General features: G+C 39.5%; 1 protein-coding gene across 1 annotated transcript in view; it reads right to left on the minus strand.

Moving 5' to 3' along the window:
• PREX2 (phosphatidylinositol-3,4,5-trisphosphate dependent Rac exchange factor 2) overlaps positions 1-19,396 on the minus strand; it is a 305,631-nt gene that overhangs the window by 203,464 nt on the left and 82,771 nt on the right. The window contains exons 5-7 of the mRNA XM_018058434.1: positions 15,477-15,578; positions 12,135-12,296; positions 1,419-1,552 (exon numbers count right to left, since the gene is read on the minus strand). Coding sequence (XP_017913923.1) covers positions 1,419-1,552; positions 12,135-12,296; positions 15,477-15,578 — 398 coding nt within the window. The remainder of the gene's footprint in view (positions 1-1,418; positions 1,553-12,134; positions 12,297-15,476; positions 15,579-19,396) is intronic.

The following is a 19,396-nucleotide window of genomic DNA, read 5'->3' on the forward strand; positions in this document are numbered from 1 at the left end:
TCATGTTACATATACACACTAAGCAAAGTTAAGTTGTCAAGTGCATTAATGCAGAGCTCCCTCCCCTCCTCTCCTCTGCATTTATATGTATTTGGTCCATGTTATACATACATTATGGCTATTGGCCAAGCAGCAGGATTTTGATTTTATAAAACTTTCCCTATCATTTAATTCATTTAACAGTTACAGCCATGAGACCATGGATGGTAACATCATTTGTACAGTTAATTTTGCAAAAGCTCTGACCTTGAGGGCAGTCATATATATAAGGATGAGAACAACTCTAATAAAAAAAAAGATCTCATTCTCAAACAGATGTCTTTAATAATCAAACCTAGATGGATGTGTTAATTTAGTGGGAGAATCCTTTCACAATGTGTATTATTTTAAAGCATCACATTGTACACTTTAAATATCTTATAATTTTGTCAATAATACCTGACTAAAGTTGGGAAAAAAATAATCGCACCTAAACAACTTGAAAAATTTTTTAAATTCATCCCTTTAAGTGTTCCCCTTTTATTTTTTGTCATCTTTCATGAGGCACACACATTTTATCACAATCTGCAATAAAGGTGGGCTTTGAATTAGAACTGAATGGGTCCAAAGTTCATTTCTGTAACTATTATGTATGGGAAAGTTACTTAACCTCTCTGTGACTCAGTATTTTTCTCTACAAAAAGATGATAGTGAAAATACCTATTTTATAAATTTATTGGGAATATTATATAATTAATTCATGTGATTCTTTGAGGTTATGCCTGGCAGAGAATAAGCATTTTTTAAATTTTTCTTGGAGTATAGCTGTTTTACAATACTGTGTTAGTTTCTACTGTACAACCAAGTGTGTCAATCAAATGTATACATATATCCCCTCATTTTGGATTTCCTTCCCATTTAGGTCACTGCAGAGCATTGAGTAGAGTTCCCCATGCTAAACAGCCAGTTTCATTAGTTATTTATTTTATACATAGTATCAATAGTGTATATATATCAATTCCAATTTCCCAATCCATCCCACCACCCCTTTCCCCTCTTGGTGACCATATGACCTTTTAATTTTTAAAGAGCTTCATACAGGTAGATTTAACAGCCTCTTCTAGATTTTCCTGAAACCCACATCTACTAATCCCAATCTTACTGCTAAACACAAAAAATTGAGAAGAGAATACTACAAGAAATAAATAGGTTCATTTTCACAGGCGTAAAAAGGAATTTTTTAAAAAGCTCAAGATATAGAGACAATAATTTAATTATTTCCTGGCTCTAATCCTAACCTGTTCTCTTTCTTGAAGTAGCAAGGAGAAGGGGCTGAGAATACATGAAGTTTACTGATGAGGTCATGGGGGCACAGAGACAATGTTGAATCTGTGAAGTGGATATACAGCTTTTAAAGTATTACCTGTCTACATTCTTACCTGTGTTTTCTTTTGCAATACACCAAAAGGTTATCAAAAAGAAAAAATACCCGCTCTTGAATATTGCCAGAAGAAATTTTCAGTAAGACTCCACACATTAGCATTTCTGTACAGGTATCAGTAATGTTGGACCCCTAAATCAGGAAAAATGGAGAAAATAATGTCTGATTACTTAAGAGAAACTTTCACACAATAAGTCTTTTTCCTCCTGTTTTTATTTCAAGATGCAATATACAAACAGGATAAAAGTTCAAATAGTTTAAGTATTAATATACTGAGCTTAGGTCTCCTTCCCACCCAGTCTCCTCCAGGTGAGCATCAGTAAGTACAGCTCCTCTTAAGAGATTCCATGTCTTCTTTAGTTATTTTACATATGTGTGCATACACAGCATATATAATGAATGTTATCTTTGTTATCTAAAAATAGGAGATGATTTCAAACTAACTCATGACATGAATGTTCCTAATATTCATTTTCCTCCTCCTCCTCTCTTTCCTTGGTCTGGGAAAATAGCTCCATGAACAAATGGCAAAGTACATGTAATTGTCAATTTTTGGAGGTCTTAATTTATATAAAATTTTTCCTCCATATCCATGGGGGAATGGTTCCAAGACCCCCAAAGATATCAAAATCTGAGGATGCTCAAGAGGCATAAATAAAATGGCATAGTATTTGGGTATAATCTACACACCTCCCTCTGTATGTGTTAATCTCAAGATTGCATCTAAAATCTAATACAATGTAAAGTGAAACTGTTAGTCGCTCAGTCGGATCAGACTCTTTGCAACCCTGCAGACTGTAGCCCACCAGGTTCCTCTGTCCATTGATTCTCCAGGCAAGAATACTGGAGTGGATAGCCATTCCCTTCTCCAGGGGATCTTCCCCATCCAGCGATCGAATCCAAGTCATTGCAGGCAGATTCTTTACCATCTGAGCCACTAGGGGAGCCAACACAATGTAAATGTTACATCAGTTCAGCTCAGTTCAGTTGCTCAGTGTGACTCTTCGTGACCCCATGGACTGCAGCAGCCAGCAGCCAAGCCTCACTGTCCATCACCAACCCCCGGAGTTTACTCAAACTCATGTCCATTGAGTCAGAGATGCCATCCAACCATCTCATCCTCTGTCGTTCCCTTCTCCTCCAGCATTCAATCTTTCCCAGCATCAGGGTCTTCTCATCAAGTGGCCAAAATGTCATGTAAATAGTCACAAATACAATGTAAATAGTATCTAATAGTTGCTGGTACAAGTTTTGTTTTATGAAACTTTCTGGAATTATTTTCCCCCAAATAGTTTCAATCTGAAGTTGCCTGAAATTAAAAGACGCTTACTCCTTGAAAAGAAAGTTATGACCAACCTAGACAGCATATTCAAAAGCAGAGACATTACTTTGCCAACAAAGGTCCATCTAGTCAAGGCTATGGTTTTTCCAGTGATCATGTATGGATGAGAGAGTTGGACTGGGAAGAAAGCTGAGGGCCGAAGAATTGATGCTTTTGAACTGTGGTGTTGAAGACTCTTGAGTGTCCCTTGGACTGCAAGGACATCCAACCAGTCCATTCTGAAGGAGATCAGTCCTGGGTGTTCTTTGGAAGGAATGATGCTAAAGCTAAACTCCAGTACTTTGGCCACCTCATGCGAAGAGTTGATTCATTGGAAAAAACTCTGATGCTGGGAGGGATTGGGGGCAGGAGGAGAAGGGGATGACAGAGGATGAGATGGCTGGATGGTATCACTGACTCGATAGACGTGAGTTTGAGTGAACTCCGGGAGTTGGTGATGGACAGGGAGGCCTGGCGTGCTGCGATTCATGGGGTCACAAAGAGTTGGACATGACTGAGCAACTGAACTGAACTGAACTGAACTCTGGATGCAGAACCTGGAATACAGAAAGCCAACTGTCTCCACTTCTAGGATAGAGAGGAAGATAAAAGAAGAGATAAAAGGGAAAAAATCTATTTAAAGAGAGCAACCTTCCATAAAACCTTTCACCACAGTTATTAAAAGATGCACTGGCATGCTCTTTCATTGAATAAACCCTTACTGAGTGCCCGTGAAGGTCATATGATCAGCAACAAAACCGATTCTTAACATAAGTGCTAATCATGGGAGGATGAGAGGAGGAAGCAAAAGAGAGAAGGAGCCTGGGTCCCTGAACCATCAACAAAGGGAAACTGCCCACTGGGCAGAACCCACACATGAGTGTCATGTGCACTGATCAGAAATGTCTATTTTGAGCCACTGGCCTTCCCCAGTGTCTCAGTAATAAAGAATCTACCTGTGATGTAGGAGCAACAGCAGACACTGGTTCAATCCCTGGGTCAGGAAGGTCCCATGGTGGAGGACATGGCAACCCACTCCAGTATTACTGCCTGGAGAATGCCATGGACAGAGGAGCCCAGTGGGCTATAGTTCAAGAGGTCACAAAGAATTGGACATGACTGAAGCGACTTAGCAGGTCATAAGTGTTGTAATCTATTTGTTTCTACAAACTAAACTAGCATAACTAACTTGTTGAGTCACTGAGTTGGAACAAAACAAAAGGGGGGGAACTTTTCAGTAGAGCTCTGTTAAGTGTGCTCTTAAAAATACTTCTGTTTTAAATATGTCTGGTCTTTTTTGATATTCAAAACTGAGAACATCAATATTAATTTCATATTTGCATATTAACAATGAATATTTTTCTGACTAAAATTTTTAAATTAAAATAACTCATATAACCATAATAAGAAACTTCCCCAAAGAGAAGTTAATTAAGACAGTGTTACCGCATTAGTCTGGATATCTATATTACAAACACATTTTACATTTGAAATACTTCCCTCTCTCCCTTCGTCATAAGGGTAGAAATGGAGATCTGTCAAACACTCACACAATTTCATATATTTGCCATGTGATAATTAAGCAAAAACTGTCATCAAATGTAAACATCAATCTCAATTGCAGTGGCAATGACTTCTAATTTATAGTGAATACATCTCTCCCTTAGGAAAAAAATTAGAATGGCATTTAAAATGTAAAAAAGGAAACATCACATCGATTCTTGCACAAGGGACCTAAACAACACTATGAAAAGTGGCTTTATCAATAGCAATTTTATAAATGGTACAAAACACTTCACTTTAGATTATTCCATACAGTAGTCCATAAGTGCCAAGGCAGGAAGATAATGTTACATTATTAAAGGGTTACTCTAAGTATTATACTAATTTGCATATTAACCAGTCTTCCAAATAGTCTCCCAGGTTAAATATGTATGTATTTATTTATAGATGTTTTCCTAAATGAATTAAATACTAAAAATACATTTTCTGACTTGTTTGTGGTGATTATCTTCATTAATAAATATAAGGAAAATTTAATGTGAATTTGAGCTAACTATAATCCATCCTCTTATACAGCCTCAGGGTAGATATTGTCCAAGCACTGAAGAACTCAAGGGACCAATGTGCAAAATAGAAAATGGATCTATTACTTGTGATGATAACTGACATACACTCTGAATGGTCCCATGAGTAAGGCCAACACAATCTCTCTTTGTAAATGTAACTTATTTGGAAAGCCAAACATAATCAGAAAGGATCTCAGTGAGCTGGATTTCAGGGGAGTTAGTAAGCACTGGGCTGAAATGTGTTGAAAGTGAAAGAGGCGTTCAGCCGTGTCTGACTCTTTGCAACCCCATGGACTCTAGCCCGCCAGGCTCCTCCTTCCAGGGGATTCTCCAGGCAAGAATACTGGAATAGGTTGTCACTTCCTACTCCAGGAGATCTTCCTGATCCAGGGACTGAATCCATGAATCTTGTGTCTCCTGCAATGGCACGTGGATTCTTTACCACTGGCGGCATCTGGAAAGCCCCTTTCATCATGAAACGTCCTCCAAAATCTGAACATAGCTAAGATATTCCTTCTGCCTTCTGGGTTCTGTTATACCATTGCCTTTTGATGATATGAATTGACTTCAGAAACCTGGAAGATCCTATTTCTCCTCTGGACCTTCTCTTTATCAATAGCTTGTCAGGGTCTCCCATAACATGAACACCTCCAAAAGTGAATACAACCATTTGGATTGAGCTGGCAAGTGAAGAATATAGGTGTGATATTATTATTTCTCCAGTCCCCTACAACACATTCCCTGGTGGCTTAGATGGTAAAGAATCCTCCTGCAATGCAGGAGAGCTGAGTTTGATCCCTGGGTTGGGAAGATCCCCTGGAGGAGGGCGTGGCAACCCACTCCAGTATTCTTGCCTGGAGAATCCCCATGGACAAAGGAGCTTAGCAGGCTACAGTCCATGGGGTTGCAGAGTTGGACATGACTAAGCAATTAAGCACAAGATTTTATTAACACATCTATGGCAACCCCATGTTACATCTCATTCAAAGTTCCCCTAGGTCTTTCTCCTTTACCCTATACTTGAATATTTAGACTTTTTGATTCAGTTAATCCAGACTGACATCATAACAAGCTCTCAAACCTCTCACTAATATGCATTATATTGAAGGCATCACCATAAATTCCCATCAGTTCCCAATCAAAAATCAGAACAAGATGAATTGACCTCTTCGAAGTCAACACTTCTTTCCATAAGTGACTCAAAGCATCTGCTTAATTATCAACTAATGAAGTTTATGGGGGTAAGGACATCAAACCCAACCACCCACAGTTTCTAGAATTCCTGTTATGCTTCATAGAGTATCTTACAATATATACATATCACCAAAAGAGACAAAGTTTATCTCACAATATACACATAATGCATATTTTACTAAATCCTATTGAGAGTTTTATTACTGAGGTGATATGTCTTTAATATTTAACAGCAGAATTTAGGAATTAGTACAGTATTACCTTTCTTATCTTCTACCATGGTAACCTCCTATCATCACATGAAATATTTTCTTGATAATTTAAATAATTCCTAGGAAAACCTTTATGCACTTAAAGGAATCTGTGTCAAAACATACAGATTTGTCTAAAAACCTCATTCAAAAAGAATGTCTTCTCTTTATACCAGATTCATCTTTCAGACGGGAACGAAAAGGCCACTGTGCCTTTGACTTACTATGATTTAATCTGTGTATTATCTCCACGACAATGTTGGATAAAAATCATTAAAAATTCTTCAAACACAGATACATAGAGTATTCTAAATACTGAAGAAAATTTGGCCAAGTGTAGATGTACTCTTGTGTAATCACAATATTCCTCTCACTTCAAATTCATCTGATCTGCAAGCAGACACTTAATAAATGTCTCTTTTTGACTAATGTTGTGTCATATTTTCCTCTCACTTACATATCATAATCTACCTTTCTCTGTAGCAGAAAAAAACAAAAACTCACAGCTTTATCTTTGAAATGAATGAGGTTTATGATATTTTGAAAATGATGTGCAATTTCTTTTTCATTATCTGGAAATGGCAAGAGAGATACTAGGGTTAGAGATAAAGAAGCCAAGCTACAAAAATGAAATAGAATATGGTTAAAAGCATTGGCTTGCCAGGAAACACTCATCAGCCCTAGAGTCCATCAAAATCAGGATGTCAAACAAATGAGCTAGAAAGCAAAAAGTGTGGAAGTAATAAAACAAGCAAGGCAGGTCGTCAGAAAAGAACAAAGTTTCTAGGACAATGGTGCTCAAATTTCATAGTTAAGAAGACACACCTGATGGGACTATTAACATTTCTAGGTTCCCTGGCACTATCCCCACAGAGAGTGCGTCTGGGTAAGTCCTGGACCATTCAGTAGGTTCTGATGCATTGTGGTGTTCCGTCAACACTTGAAGTCACACCGCTTTGGAAGCCTGAGCTCAAGTGCCTAGAACAGCAACTCTGCTGACACGGGGATAAAGGTGAGTATAGGGCCTGCTCTATGAGACCTCTAGGTGAGCAGTAGTCCCAACTGCTTCTCAGAGCCCAGGACAGAAGAGGAGTTTCATCATATGTTCCATGGTCACAGTTACACCTATGCTACGGTTCATCATCACTGAATGAATATTCATTAAAATCTGCATAATGTTATTTTGGGGCTTTCCTCATAACTCACTCAGTAAAGAATCTACCTGTAACAGGAGACCCCAGTTCGATCTCTGGGTTGGGAAGATCCCCTGGAGAAGTAACTAGCAACACACTCCAGTATTCTTGCCTGGAGAATCCCATGGACAGAGAAGCCTGGTGGGCCACCGTCTATGGGGTCGCAAGAGTCAGACAGGATAGCAACTAAACCACCACCAATTTATTTTGGGCTTCCCGTGTGGCGCTAGTAGTAAAGAACATGCCGGCCAATACAGGAGACATAAGACATAGGGGTTTGATCCCTGGATAGGGAATACCCCCCAGGAGGAGGGCATGGCAACCCACTCCAGTATTCTTGCCTGGAGAATCCCATGGACAAAGGAGCCTGGTGGGCTACAGCCCATGGGGTCCAAAGAGTCAGACACAACTCAGTGACTAACATTTAAGCTATATAGTCCTCATTTTTTAAAATCTGTGTAATGGGGGTTATAGTACTTCAGTAAACTGTTAAAAGAGACCAAGATTGCCTACAATGGAATATCAGTTTTTCCCCAAAAGGAAGTTGGCTGATGGATGATTAAGGGCCCTTGCCCTCCCTTGAGCAAATTTACCCAAGTAAGATTACTTGAATCTTGGATTTTTATCTTGAATCTTGAATGGAGCAACATAGAATGGAAAAATTATTAGAACTTATCCCTGATACTGGGAAAGACTGATGCAAGAAAAAGGGGCAACACAGGATGAGGTGGTTGGATGGCATCACTGCTTCAGTGGACACGAGTTTGAGCAAACTCTGGGAGATGGTGAAGGACAGAGAAGTCTGGCGTCCTGCAGTCCATGGGGTCGCAAAGAGTCAGACACAACTGAGCGACCGAACAACAAACAACCCATTCTAGCTAGGGCACTAATGACTGTCAAAGAGCTTCAGCTGACTAGACAGCATTTCGAGCCTGAGAGGGAAGCTCTTCTATTTATTTCATGAACTATTCAATATCTTTTAAATTAAATTTCCTTTCATTTCTGTTGCTTGGGACCATATAACTTAAATAAGATAACCCTTTCAGTAGTTAGGTGCATAAATTAGACAAATGAAGGGGATTTCTTAAGGGTAAAATCTAACGACTGAACCAAAGCTTTAAAATATTACCTCTCTCATCTGTAGAGCATTTTATAGGGTTCAAAGTACTTTTCACTTATTTCATTTACCCCTGTAATAACCAAAACTGTATGTTGAAGAGATCTGGTGCTTTATTCACAAACTAAAGTTTAGAGTCCAGACTGGAAACCAAATCTGCTCGAAAGTTTTTTATTATGTCATATAACTTGAGAACAATAAATCTCCATTGTTTGTTTACTTAAATTCAACATAAAAGAATGTAATGACAATTTAATGGTACAAAACACTGGAGAGACAAGTCACACCTGAGATTTTAATGCCCTTCATTTGATGAATGGGGAAATAAGACCCTGAATATTTAAGGGATCTACTTGAAATATAGCAATAATTCACCAAAAGTAGAAATAATGCATACTACGGTATACCAGGTTAAGAGTCCACTGAAGAGAATTTTAGTTACTGGAGCAAGAGTGTCCTCTCTAAGACAGTCTGCATGGTCTTCAGGAGCCCCTGGGAGGACTCAGAGCTGCTGCCGTTGCTGTTCAGTCGTTCAGTTGCACCCACCTCTTTGCGATCCCATGGACTGCAGCATGCCAGGCTTCCCTGTCCTTCACTCTCCCAGAGTTTGCTCAAACTCCTGGCCATTAAGTCAGTGATGCCTTCCAACCATCTCATCCTCTGTCATCCCCTTCTCCTCCTGCCCTCAATCTCTCCCAGCATCGGGCCCTTTCCCAGTGAGTCGGCTGTTTGCGTCAGATGGCCAAAGTATTGGTGCTTCACCTTCAGCATCAGTCCTTCCAATGAATAGTCAGGGTTGATTTCCTTTAGGATTGACTGCTTTGATCTCCTTGCTGTCCAAGGGACTCTCAAGAGTCTTCTGCAGCACCGCAGTTCAAAAGCATCAATTCTTCGGTGCTCAGCCTTCTTTATAATCCAACATTAGCTGTTACTCAACATTAGCTCAAGGCTCCTAATGTCCAAAATTCTTGAAGGAACTCTCTGTTTTGTAACTGTCATGCCATCAGTCATCTGTTCTTGGTCTTGTCTTAACCCCATGAAAGTCACTCTGAACTCATAAAGCTGCCTGTAAGCTGAGCAAAAATCCCCTTTAGCAACTCAAAGAAAGCCCTAAGCATTCCAACTCCCTTATCAGGGCCTGAATTCATCCTCCATGACTGTGTCCCTTTGTTTTCTGAGCCTCTGGAGTCTCACCAGATTGCAGTTTCTCTTTAACTTCTCAGAAGGGACAAGGCCTGAATACTGTAAAGCTTCCCCCATGCTCTCAACATGGTGAACTGAGGTGTGCAATCAGGTACTTGGTACAAGTTTCCAACCAACTGGCTGGGCCCTGCTCCAGACAGCATTCCCTCTAAAGTCCTAAAACTCTCACATCACTGTATGGCTGTGTCTTAGGCAATCATTTTCAAATCTGACTCAAGGAGACTTCATCTTGCCACTCTTTTTGGAACTGACACTCATCTTCTCTGCCCTGTACCTGGAACTGTGGTCACATCAGATTTGCTCCCACCAGTTTCCTCTGTCCCCCGGTTCCATTTGTCTCTCCCACTCTAAGTTCTATAAGCCCACCGAAGAGGGTGAGGCTGGGACAGCCACTGTTGAGGCTACAAAGGACATAGTATGGACCACACAGCCTTATTCCTTTGAGTAGTTAACTGGCCCTGAACAGTGCAAGAAATAGCAACACTTTTAAAGGAATCTCTCATTTCTGAAGGGGCCCCAATTTTTAGGATACACAGGAAGAAGAAACAAAATTATGACAGATTCCATTTCCCGAGAGAACCGAAAAGAGTCTTATGAAGGTTTTATTTTGGTCAAAGTCTTGGCAGAAGTCACTGACAAATCCTGCAGTTTAAAGCAAGTTTGGTGTTTCTTCCAATGTTTGAGTGACAACAGAATGGAAAAGCAAACTTTCCTCCATTTTTCTCAACCCAGCAGGACAATTGTTTTCAAGAAAGGAATTATCATCATGAATCAACTGTAAAATACACAACCATTTAAACTGATTGAAATAGTAGCATTCAGGCTGAAATAAGAGTGTCCCTGAATACTTGAAATGAAAGAATACAGACAAGGAAGAAAGGAAATCAGATCCCAGTTAGCATTTTAAAAGATTCATGGTGAAGAATAGACAAACAGGAGCATTCCCTGGGGTCAGTGTTTGAGGTTTCTTTGCAAATCTGAAAGGATATAGGTTAGGTCTAAATGGAAACCAACAAATTGAAGATAAAAAACAAATTAGTTAATTATAAAGCCCTAAAGATAAAAAGAACCCCCTTGGATTTGTGTGATAATATTGGTTTGCGAACATTTTGAATCTTTTTACACTTTAAAAATATTATCTCAATTGCTTACTTTATAACAATAAGAAATTATCCTAGTTGAGAGCTCTTGATCATCTAAATTAAGTCAATTTAAAGAAAAAAATTTAGTTTATTCTTTTGCTGTTGTTGTTGTTGAGTTGCTAAGTTGTGTGCAACTCTTTTGCAACCCCAGTGACTGTAGCCCACCAGGCTCCTCTGTCCATGGAATGCACCAGGCAAGAATACTGGAGTGGGTAGCCATTCCCTTCTCCAGGGGATCTTCCCAAACCAGGGATCAAACCTGCGTCTCCTATGTCTCTTGGATTGGCAGGCAGATTCTTACCACTGAACCACCAGGAAAGCCCAGTTTACTATAGTTTATTATAGTGCTAAAGTAATATATAGGCTCTCCTTGGTGGCTCAGATGGTAAAAAACCCACCTGCAATGCAGGGGACCCACGTTTGATCCCTGGGTAGTAAAGATTCCCTGGAGAAAGGAATGGTTATCCACTCCAGTATTCTTGCATGGAAAATCCCATGAACAGAGGAACCTGGTGGGCTATGGTCCATGAGGTCACAAAAAGTCAGACACAACTGAGCGACTAAGCACACAAAGTAATACAGAGCTCCAGCTGCATGAACTGACAATCAAAATTACTACAGTTGCAAACGTATCACAGATTCTGAATATCACTCTTCATTGGCTTTTCTGTCATTTCAAAAAGTCTTTCTTTAGTGAATCATGAAACCACAAAATTTGTCATCTCAAGTGCACCTTAAAAATCATGTCTCAGCCAGTTCCTTCATCTTTGAAATGAAGAAATTCAAATTTAGAGAGATGAAATAGAATAACATTCACCATGAAATACCTAGTTTAGAGTCTGAAAATAATAATATCAGGGCACAGGTTTGGAATCTTTCTCTCTCCAGGACTCAGGCTATGGTTATGGACAACTAACCGAAGTTAAGACTGGAGAAAGGATTATCACACTGCACAAACACTGAGCTATCAAAGTTTATCATATACACCATTGTGATCGGCTCTACTGCAAAGCTTTCAGGTTGAAGTAAAATCAATTAACCACCCCTTGAAAGATATTTAAAAAGAATAATGACAGCACTTTTTGGAAACAGTTAGAGCCCTCCACCATTGTCTAGAAAAAGGACCATTTATGATTCAGTCCCATCCAATGCCAGTAATACTACGCACAGCATAAGACATAACAAAACTATTTTAAGATCAATTGTTGAGTCGGATGACTGTACCTCCCAGCCTTCAATATGAGACTGCCACTCCTCTAAAACTTCCAACTTTTCCATCTGTCTCTTGGCCTCGTTGATGTTGGAACAGACGGCTTTCATGGCTTGGAGAGCTTCCATGAGTGCTGCATAGTCACTGTGTTTCCTTGGAGTCCGCTTAAGCAACTCCTGTTTATACACAAAAAACAAACCGCCCTTTGATCTTCAGCTTTCTGGGACAGCAGGTTCAGACTGACCAGGAAATGAAAACTGCAAGAATCGTGAGAGCCACTTTCAGAAGTGACATCACAAACTCCACCAAGATCAAGACGCAAAAAAAAACCCACTGAATGAATAAGCGTCACCACCTGCATACACCACAGTCACTTTAACTTTTTCCTTAAAATGATGTTGTTTTTAAAAATGAAATTAGATATCTCCTTTCAAACTATCAAATATCTCACCTACAGCATGTAATTTTTTAATATGATTTATAAGTTTTTATAATTTTTATGTTTGACTTGCGCTCCAAAATGAGGACTTCTTTATATGTTGATTTCATTTCTTTAGTGTTTAAAAGAAGGGTAAACCATCAAACGAATATGTCCTATAATTTAAAAAATAATTTAAGTCCCTTACTAACACTTTTTGAGAAACTATAAAAAAGTGTCATAAATAAAGCAAATTTCTAAAATGTCTTATATCTAGTAAAAAAAGTAATTTATAAATTCCACAATATTCCATCATTAAAGGAGCAGTTTATGCTGTTTTTGCCAACAACTTGGTTGTTTCTCTCTTAGTTTATTCTCTACAATGAATTCTATATACCCTTCAATAGCTTTTTCCTTTTTTTCTTTTGCTTTTTTTTTTTCCATTCAGGATATCAGACTAATCTTTAATCTTATAAAAGGTCTTATTTAGAAGCACAAAATTAAACATCTTCACCCACTGTCTAGACAGCTGTGACCACATTGCTTTTTAATTAGTCATTTGTTTCCTTACGACAGTTGCCATCATCATGTAACTTACACAATTAGAGAAATCTGGAGGCAAATCTTGAAGAGAATTTTCTAAATTCTTAACACAGTGGGAAAATATGCAGTTGTTATGCTCTCTAGATGTTCTTTATTGTTGACAATTCTGCCATCAACTTTGACCCTGCATTCAAAATATTCACACTCTGTTTGACAGAACCAGCACCAAAAGGATCCACATTACTTCACTGCCAAGGTCAGGTTTAAAAAGTTATGCTGGATCACAAATCCATAAAAGAGAGATGCAGGCTTCTCCAGAAACCCTCAAGTCTTAGAGTTACTTGTAAATTATGTGAAGTGGTGAAGGCAGTCTATGGGCTATGACTGGGGGCTCCCATGGGCCTGTGCCAAGTGGGTATCTCTGGAGTTGAGGCATGAATTTAGATACTGTGAGATAGCAAAAGAAATGACCAGTAATAATCTGTCAGTTACTGCCTATGCACCCTGTGCTGGTTGGCCAACCCAGTAATTTCAAGTTCTATAAATAAGACCAAGGTATCTTTTCTTTAAAACACTGCCTAATCCCCTAATGTTTCCTAATGAATAAATAAAAACCATCCCAAGTTAAACAGAATACCAGCTCAGTTTTTCAGTTGATGGTATAATGGAGAAAAATATCAATACCAATATATATACTGCACAAGTAGTTTTTTCCTGTTTATCTGTGAAGATAATTTTTCAAAAAGCAAAAAGATGTCATTTCTCCAAGACCTGAAGATGCTCTGAATTGACCTTTCTTCCTAAAGCAAGGATATGTCCACATTCCTATCTCTTGAGGTCACCTGAGATCATCCTTGGTCAGAAATGAGTTGATTTAGAACAACCACTTGACTTGATATCTTTCTTTTAATATCACCATCCCTTCTGATTCTTAAAACAAATCCTCGGAATTCCAAAACCAGGAATAGGAATAACAGGAGTGATGAGAATGCATGCAAATTTGTCACCAAATCAGAGGTCAGAAGGGACTACCAGAAAGATGGGAGTCACATCTGCATCAACCCTGTATACTCCCTGAAGACAGTGCCACAGTTCTACAGACCTAGACATCCCCGTGCTAGCTTCTCTCGATGTGAGCTAACCAAGCGATTTACACTTGTTTTCTTTCAATAAGAAATCCTTTTCAAAGAAAATTTTCATTGAAGTCTAATGTATGCAACTGACAAAAACTATAATGAAAAAATGTATTTATAGTTCAAATTCATAACATCTATTTCTCAAAAAGTAAATCAATTAAGAATACCAGTTAGTATGTCCATAGCATTTCTGAGTTTGTTTTTTAATTTAGATACTAAGAAGTAGTTAATATATTAAAATAAATCAGAATCAAATACACATGAGTAATAATGGCTAACATTTATGGAATGCATACTATGCTAAATGATTTGTATAAAATAGCTTAATCAATTATTAGGTACTCCTTTATGTATATGAATATATATTTATGTATATCTGTGTATACATAGATATACATATATGTATACATAGATATACATACATTTACACATTCTTTTAGGTATTTATTATAATTTCATATCATCATCATTATTTCTGTTTCATACATGAAACCCATGCCTTTAAGAGGTTAGATTACAATCTCACTCATGCAGCTAGTAAGCAGAAGGCATAGGACTTGAACTCAGAACTGACTATTCAGATGCCACATTTCCAAAAAAATTCCTTTCCAGAATTACTATTCTAATCTATTCATATATCCTTATATTATGAGCAATATTTAATACATTACAATGTGTTTTCCATAATAAAACTTTTGATCATTTGTAATGAGGCCATGGATCTACGATCATAGGCATTTCCTGTCTTCCAGAGGCAGAGTTTTCTTATAACTGTCCTTCCATGTTCTATCATTTATTATTCCATGTGACCCACTCCATTACTTGTAATAATGACTGAAAAAACAGGCTCTGAGATTATGTAATTTAGCCTTAACTTTATTAGCATCAAGAAGTCACCAATGGTTGAGGAAAGGAAAAAAAATACACCAACAGCAGGTTTACTGAAGATAAAGTGCTATATAAACTGGTCATAATGTACTTAATGGGATTTATCTTGAAACTAATGTGTTTATACTAAAGGTAACTCAAACAAGTATTGTTTTTTTATGAAAAGCACAAAAAGTCTCTATTCCCAGACATTTGTTCCCTACTCTCTAAATAAATTAGTGACAAAATAGCTTTTTTTTCCCCAATAACTGTATTTGTCTTTTCTTTAGAATGTCAGACTATTTTGAAAATTTTTTTATTGTTAAAAAGATCATCAGCAAAAATATACAGGTACAAGGGAAATGCAACAATGAAGAAAACACAAAAAGTACCTTCAAAAGTAGAGGGTATTTGCATATTCTTTGTATTGGCGTTACCAAGTATCCCTCCAGAGGGACATCTGTGTTCTTCCGTCCTCCGAGCAGCATGCAGTTCTGGGGTGGAAGTACAGACAACGAGTTATATTTTTAAGCCTGATTCTCTCATAAATTTGTCTGTTGAAAACTTGTGAAAGCATGTCTCTGCATAACTTCTGTCTCTGAGAAATGCATGTGTGTGTGCGCTCAGTCATGTCTGACTCTTTGTGATCCCATGGATGGTAGCCCACCAGACTCTTCTGTCCATGGGATTCTCTAGGCAAGAATGCTGGAGTGGGTTGGCATACCCTCCTCCAGAGGATCTTCCTGACCCAGGGATTGAACTCACATCTCCTGCGTTGCAGTCAGATTCTTTACCACTGAGCCACCGGGGAAGCCCGAGAAAAGCACATTTAGTTTCAAATAAAATTTACAGGAGAGAAAGGAAATAATTTTGCATTTCAGATTAGAGACCAAAATGTGTTTTCAGTCTTTATGTTGAAAATGAATTCACATATATCTACCTGAGTATGAAGTCTGAGGAAGAAGACAGAAAGTGAAAGATGGAGGAATGAATTAATGGAGAGATGTTGAGTGGATGCATGGATGTGCTGAGAAAAAGAAACAGAGATGAACGGACGAATTAATGGAGAGATGGATGAGTGGATGGATGGATGGATGGATGGATGTACTGATGGATGGATGTGCTGACAGATGAATAAACAGATGCACACGTACGTATACACATCATGCTTGGGGAGAGGTGTAGTGATGCAGAAGATCAGGCCTGGAGATGACTGGGTTCTCCCCTTGCCCTGCCATTGGCAAGTGATGCAACTCGGACCAATTTCAAGGTTCTAATTTTCCTCTCTGTTAAACAGGCCAGTTTTAATCCAGTGATCTCTAAGCCACTTTGAACTGTAATACCTCACCAATGATACTGGACAGCCAGTCTCAGAGAAGGAGGTCAGATATGATCTCCACAGAGGCAAGATGAAAGGAGAAAACTCAAAGCCAGCAATCACAATGAAATGAAATGGAAGCAGCTTCCGTTTACTGAAAGTGACAGTCAAGAGAATCGATGCTGATAAAGACTTGATCCTCTTAAGCATTTCATCTTTATTCTGTGTTTAAGCCGCAGTGACAATATAAAAATTTTTTTTTAATTTTTTTAATTAAAAAATTTTTTACAAACTTGTTTTGGCTGTGCCACAGACTCATGAGATCTTAGTTCCCTGACCAGGGATTAAACCTGGGCCCTGGCAGTGAAAACGCCAATTCCTAACCACTGGACTGCCAGGGCATTCCCTAAAAAATAGTTTTGAAACTGGTGTCAAAACCTGTTTCTGCAGCACCTATCATGGTGACTGGCACAGAGAAAGCAGATAATAAATATTCAACAAAGGAAGAAAAGGGCTCCTCAAGCATCATACTGATAATTTAATGACCTGTATACCACTATCTTTTAAAAGACAGTCTTACATTCAGCAAGAGGAAAGACTGAGTGCTGAGCAGGAAAGGAGATAAAAGGAACAGTGATGGAAACAGAACAATGCCACCCACCCCACCCCTGCCCCCACTGCCTTGAGCAACCGAGTTCAGCTCCAATCTGTGCAACTAACAGCAAAACCAGGTCCATGACTTTCACTTCACCAGCAACCTTAGAGCAGCAAATAAGTGTCCCATTCAAATCTGTTCTTTGGGGATTTCAACCCCTGTTGCAATCAGGTCATCAAAGTAACTCTTTCCACCTGTTATGGTACTATCCCCGGAGAAATCCTATGTATTAATAACATATCTACATACCATTCTACTTCCAGTGATGTTTCGGTGTTCCCGTAGAGTGAACACTCCTTATACATGCAGCCACCTCCTGTACCTAGCCCTGGGCTAAAGCACCCTAAGCAACTCATGACTGTCTAACTTGCTACTGGGGCTTCCCAGGTGGCTCAGTGGTAAAGAATTCACTTGCCAATGAAGGAGACACAAGAGACGTGTGTTCAATCTCTGGGTCAGGAAGATACCCTGGAGTAGGAAGTGGCAACCTGCTCCAGTATTCTTTTCTGGAGAATTCCATGGACAGGGGAGCCTGGTGGGCTACAGTCCATGGGGCCACAGAGAGTCAGACACAACTGAGTGATTAAGTAGCAGCAACCTGCTTTTCTTATCCATTAGTACTACATAGACTACAAACTCCCTTCCTAACAGCTGAGATTGGTTGTCATTTTTTCTTTTTAAAATCTTTATTGGAGCATAGCTGATTTACAATGTTGTGTTAGTTCCTGCTGTACAGCAAAGTGAATCCATTATACATATACACAGATCCACTCTTTTTCAGATTCTTTTCCCATATAGGTCATTACAGAGAACTAAGTGGAGTTCCCTGAGCTGTACAGTAAGTCTTTATTAGACTGGCTTGTGAGAGTCACCTCTCTACTTATGTAGACAGAAAATATATTTCCTAAATAAGCTCCCAGAAAGTGGAAAGTGGAGTCACTCAGTCGTGTCCGACTCTTTGTGACCCCCATGGACTGTAGCCTGCCATGCTCCTCCATCCATGGGATTTTCCAGGCAATAGTACTGGAGTGGATAGCCATTTACTTCTCCAGGGGATCGTCTCCCGCATCACAGACAGATGCTTTACCATCTGAGCCACCCCAGAGAGTCCGCCAGTCCTAAAAACGTACTCAGGTGATGGCATATGCAAGTACCCAAAATTATAACATCATCATCCCATATCTGTAAACCCTTAATATTTTCCAAAGGGTGATTGCTATTATCCCTATTTAATGAGTAAGGAAAATGGCACCAGAGACGTAGTGAATTTCCTAAAGTCATCCAGATAATTAGTGTCCACTTGGTGCCAAGGCAAGAACTAGCAAAGCCAGGGTCTTCCTAACAGCAGCTTCTGGAACTTTGGATATGTAGCAGAGGCCCAGCTCTGCTGAGAACAGAGTGCCCTGAGGGGGACAGCAGAGTTGTGAGACTTCACAGGGAGCCCCATTAGTCCAAAGGTGCAGGAACTTCCTCTGGCCATGTCAGAGAGAAGAGATCGGTAAATCCTTTTCCCCAAAACAACTGATGTGTGTGTGCATGCTAAGTCACTTCAGCCATGTCCAACTCTTTGCAACCCTATGGACTGTAGCCCTCCAGGCCCCTCTGTCCATGGGATTCTCCAGGCAAGAATACTGGAGTGGGTTGCCATGCCCTCCTCCAGGGGATCTTCCCGACCCAGGTATCAAACCACCTCCTGTGTCTCCTGCATTGCAGGAGGATCCTTTTACCATTGAGCAACCAGGGAAGCCCAAAACAACTGTTGTACTAAACTAAATTGTGGGCGGGGGGACAACAATTTCAGGACTCTGGAAATCAACTGAAGTCAACAAATTGAGAAGTGTTTATTCATGAAAAACTGCTGAACTTCAGGTAAGAACAGAGGACTTGGTGGCATTCTTGCCTGGGCTCTTCCCTTTCTTCCCCCACTTCCCCACCCCCGCCAAACAGGCTCATCCTGCATCGTGGCCCAGTCACAGCAGCACTGGCTGCAAACCAGCTATCAGAGGGGACTGCAGAGGGCAAAATCCCACACCCAGGAGTGTTGGCAATGTAGCACACACTGCCTAAGAAAAATGGGAACGCTCACAATTATGCTAGCCTGAGACTTCGGTCCTGCTTGGGGCAAACGTCAGACTGTGTACGTGCAGAGAAGAAATGAGATGATGGCCCCTTAAGAAGAACCCAGGTCTGAGTTGGAAACTGCCTGCTCTGTGAATGTGTCCCGCCACACTCCCACACAGATCCAGAAATCAGATGGATTGTGATGTTCAATTTACCTCTGACAAACTCCCAACTGACCACTAAGTTAAAAAGTCAGAGGAGTGATGCCTAAAGGAAAA

Source organism: Capra hircus, chromosome 14, assembly GCF_001704415.2.
Source record: "Capra hircus breed San Clemente chromosome 14, ASM170441v1, whole genome shotgun sequence".
NCBI classification, from domain to species: Eukaryota; Metazoa; Chordata; class Mammalia; order Artiodactyla; family Bovidae; genus Capra; species Capra hircus.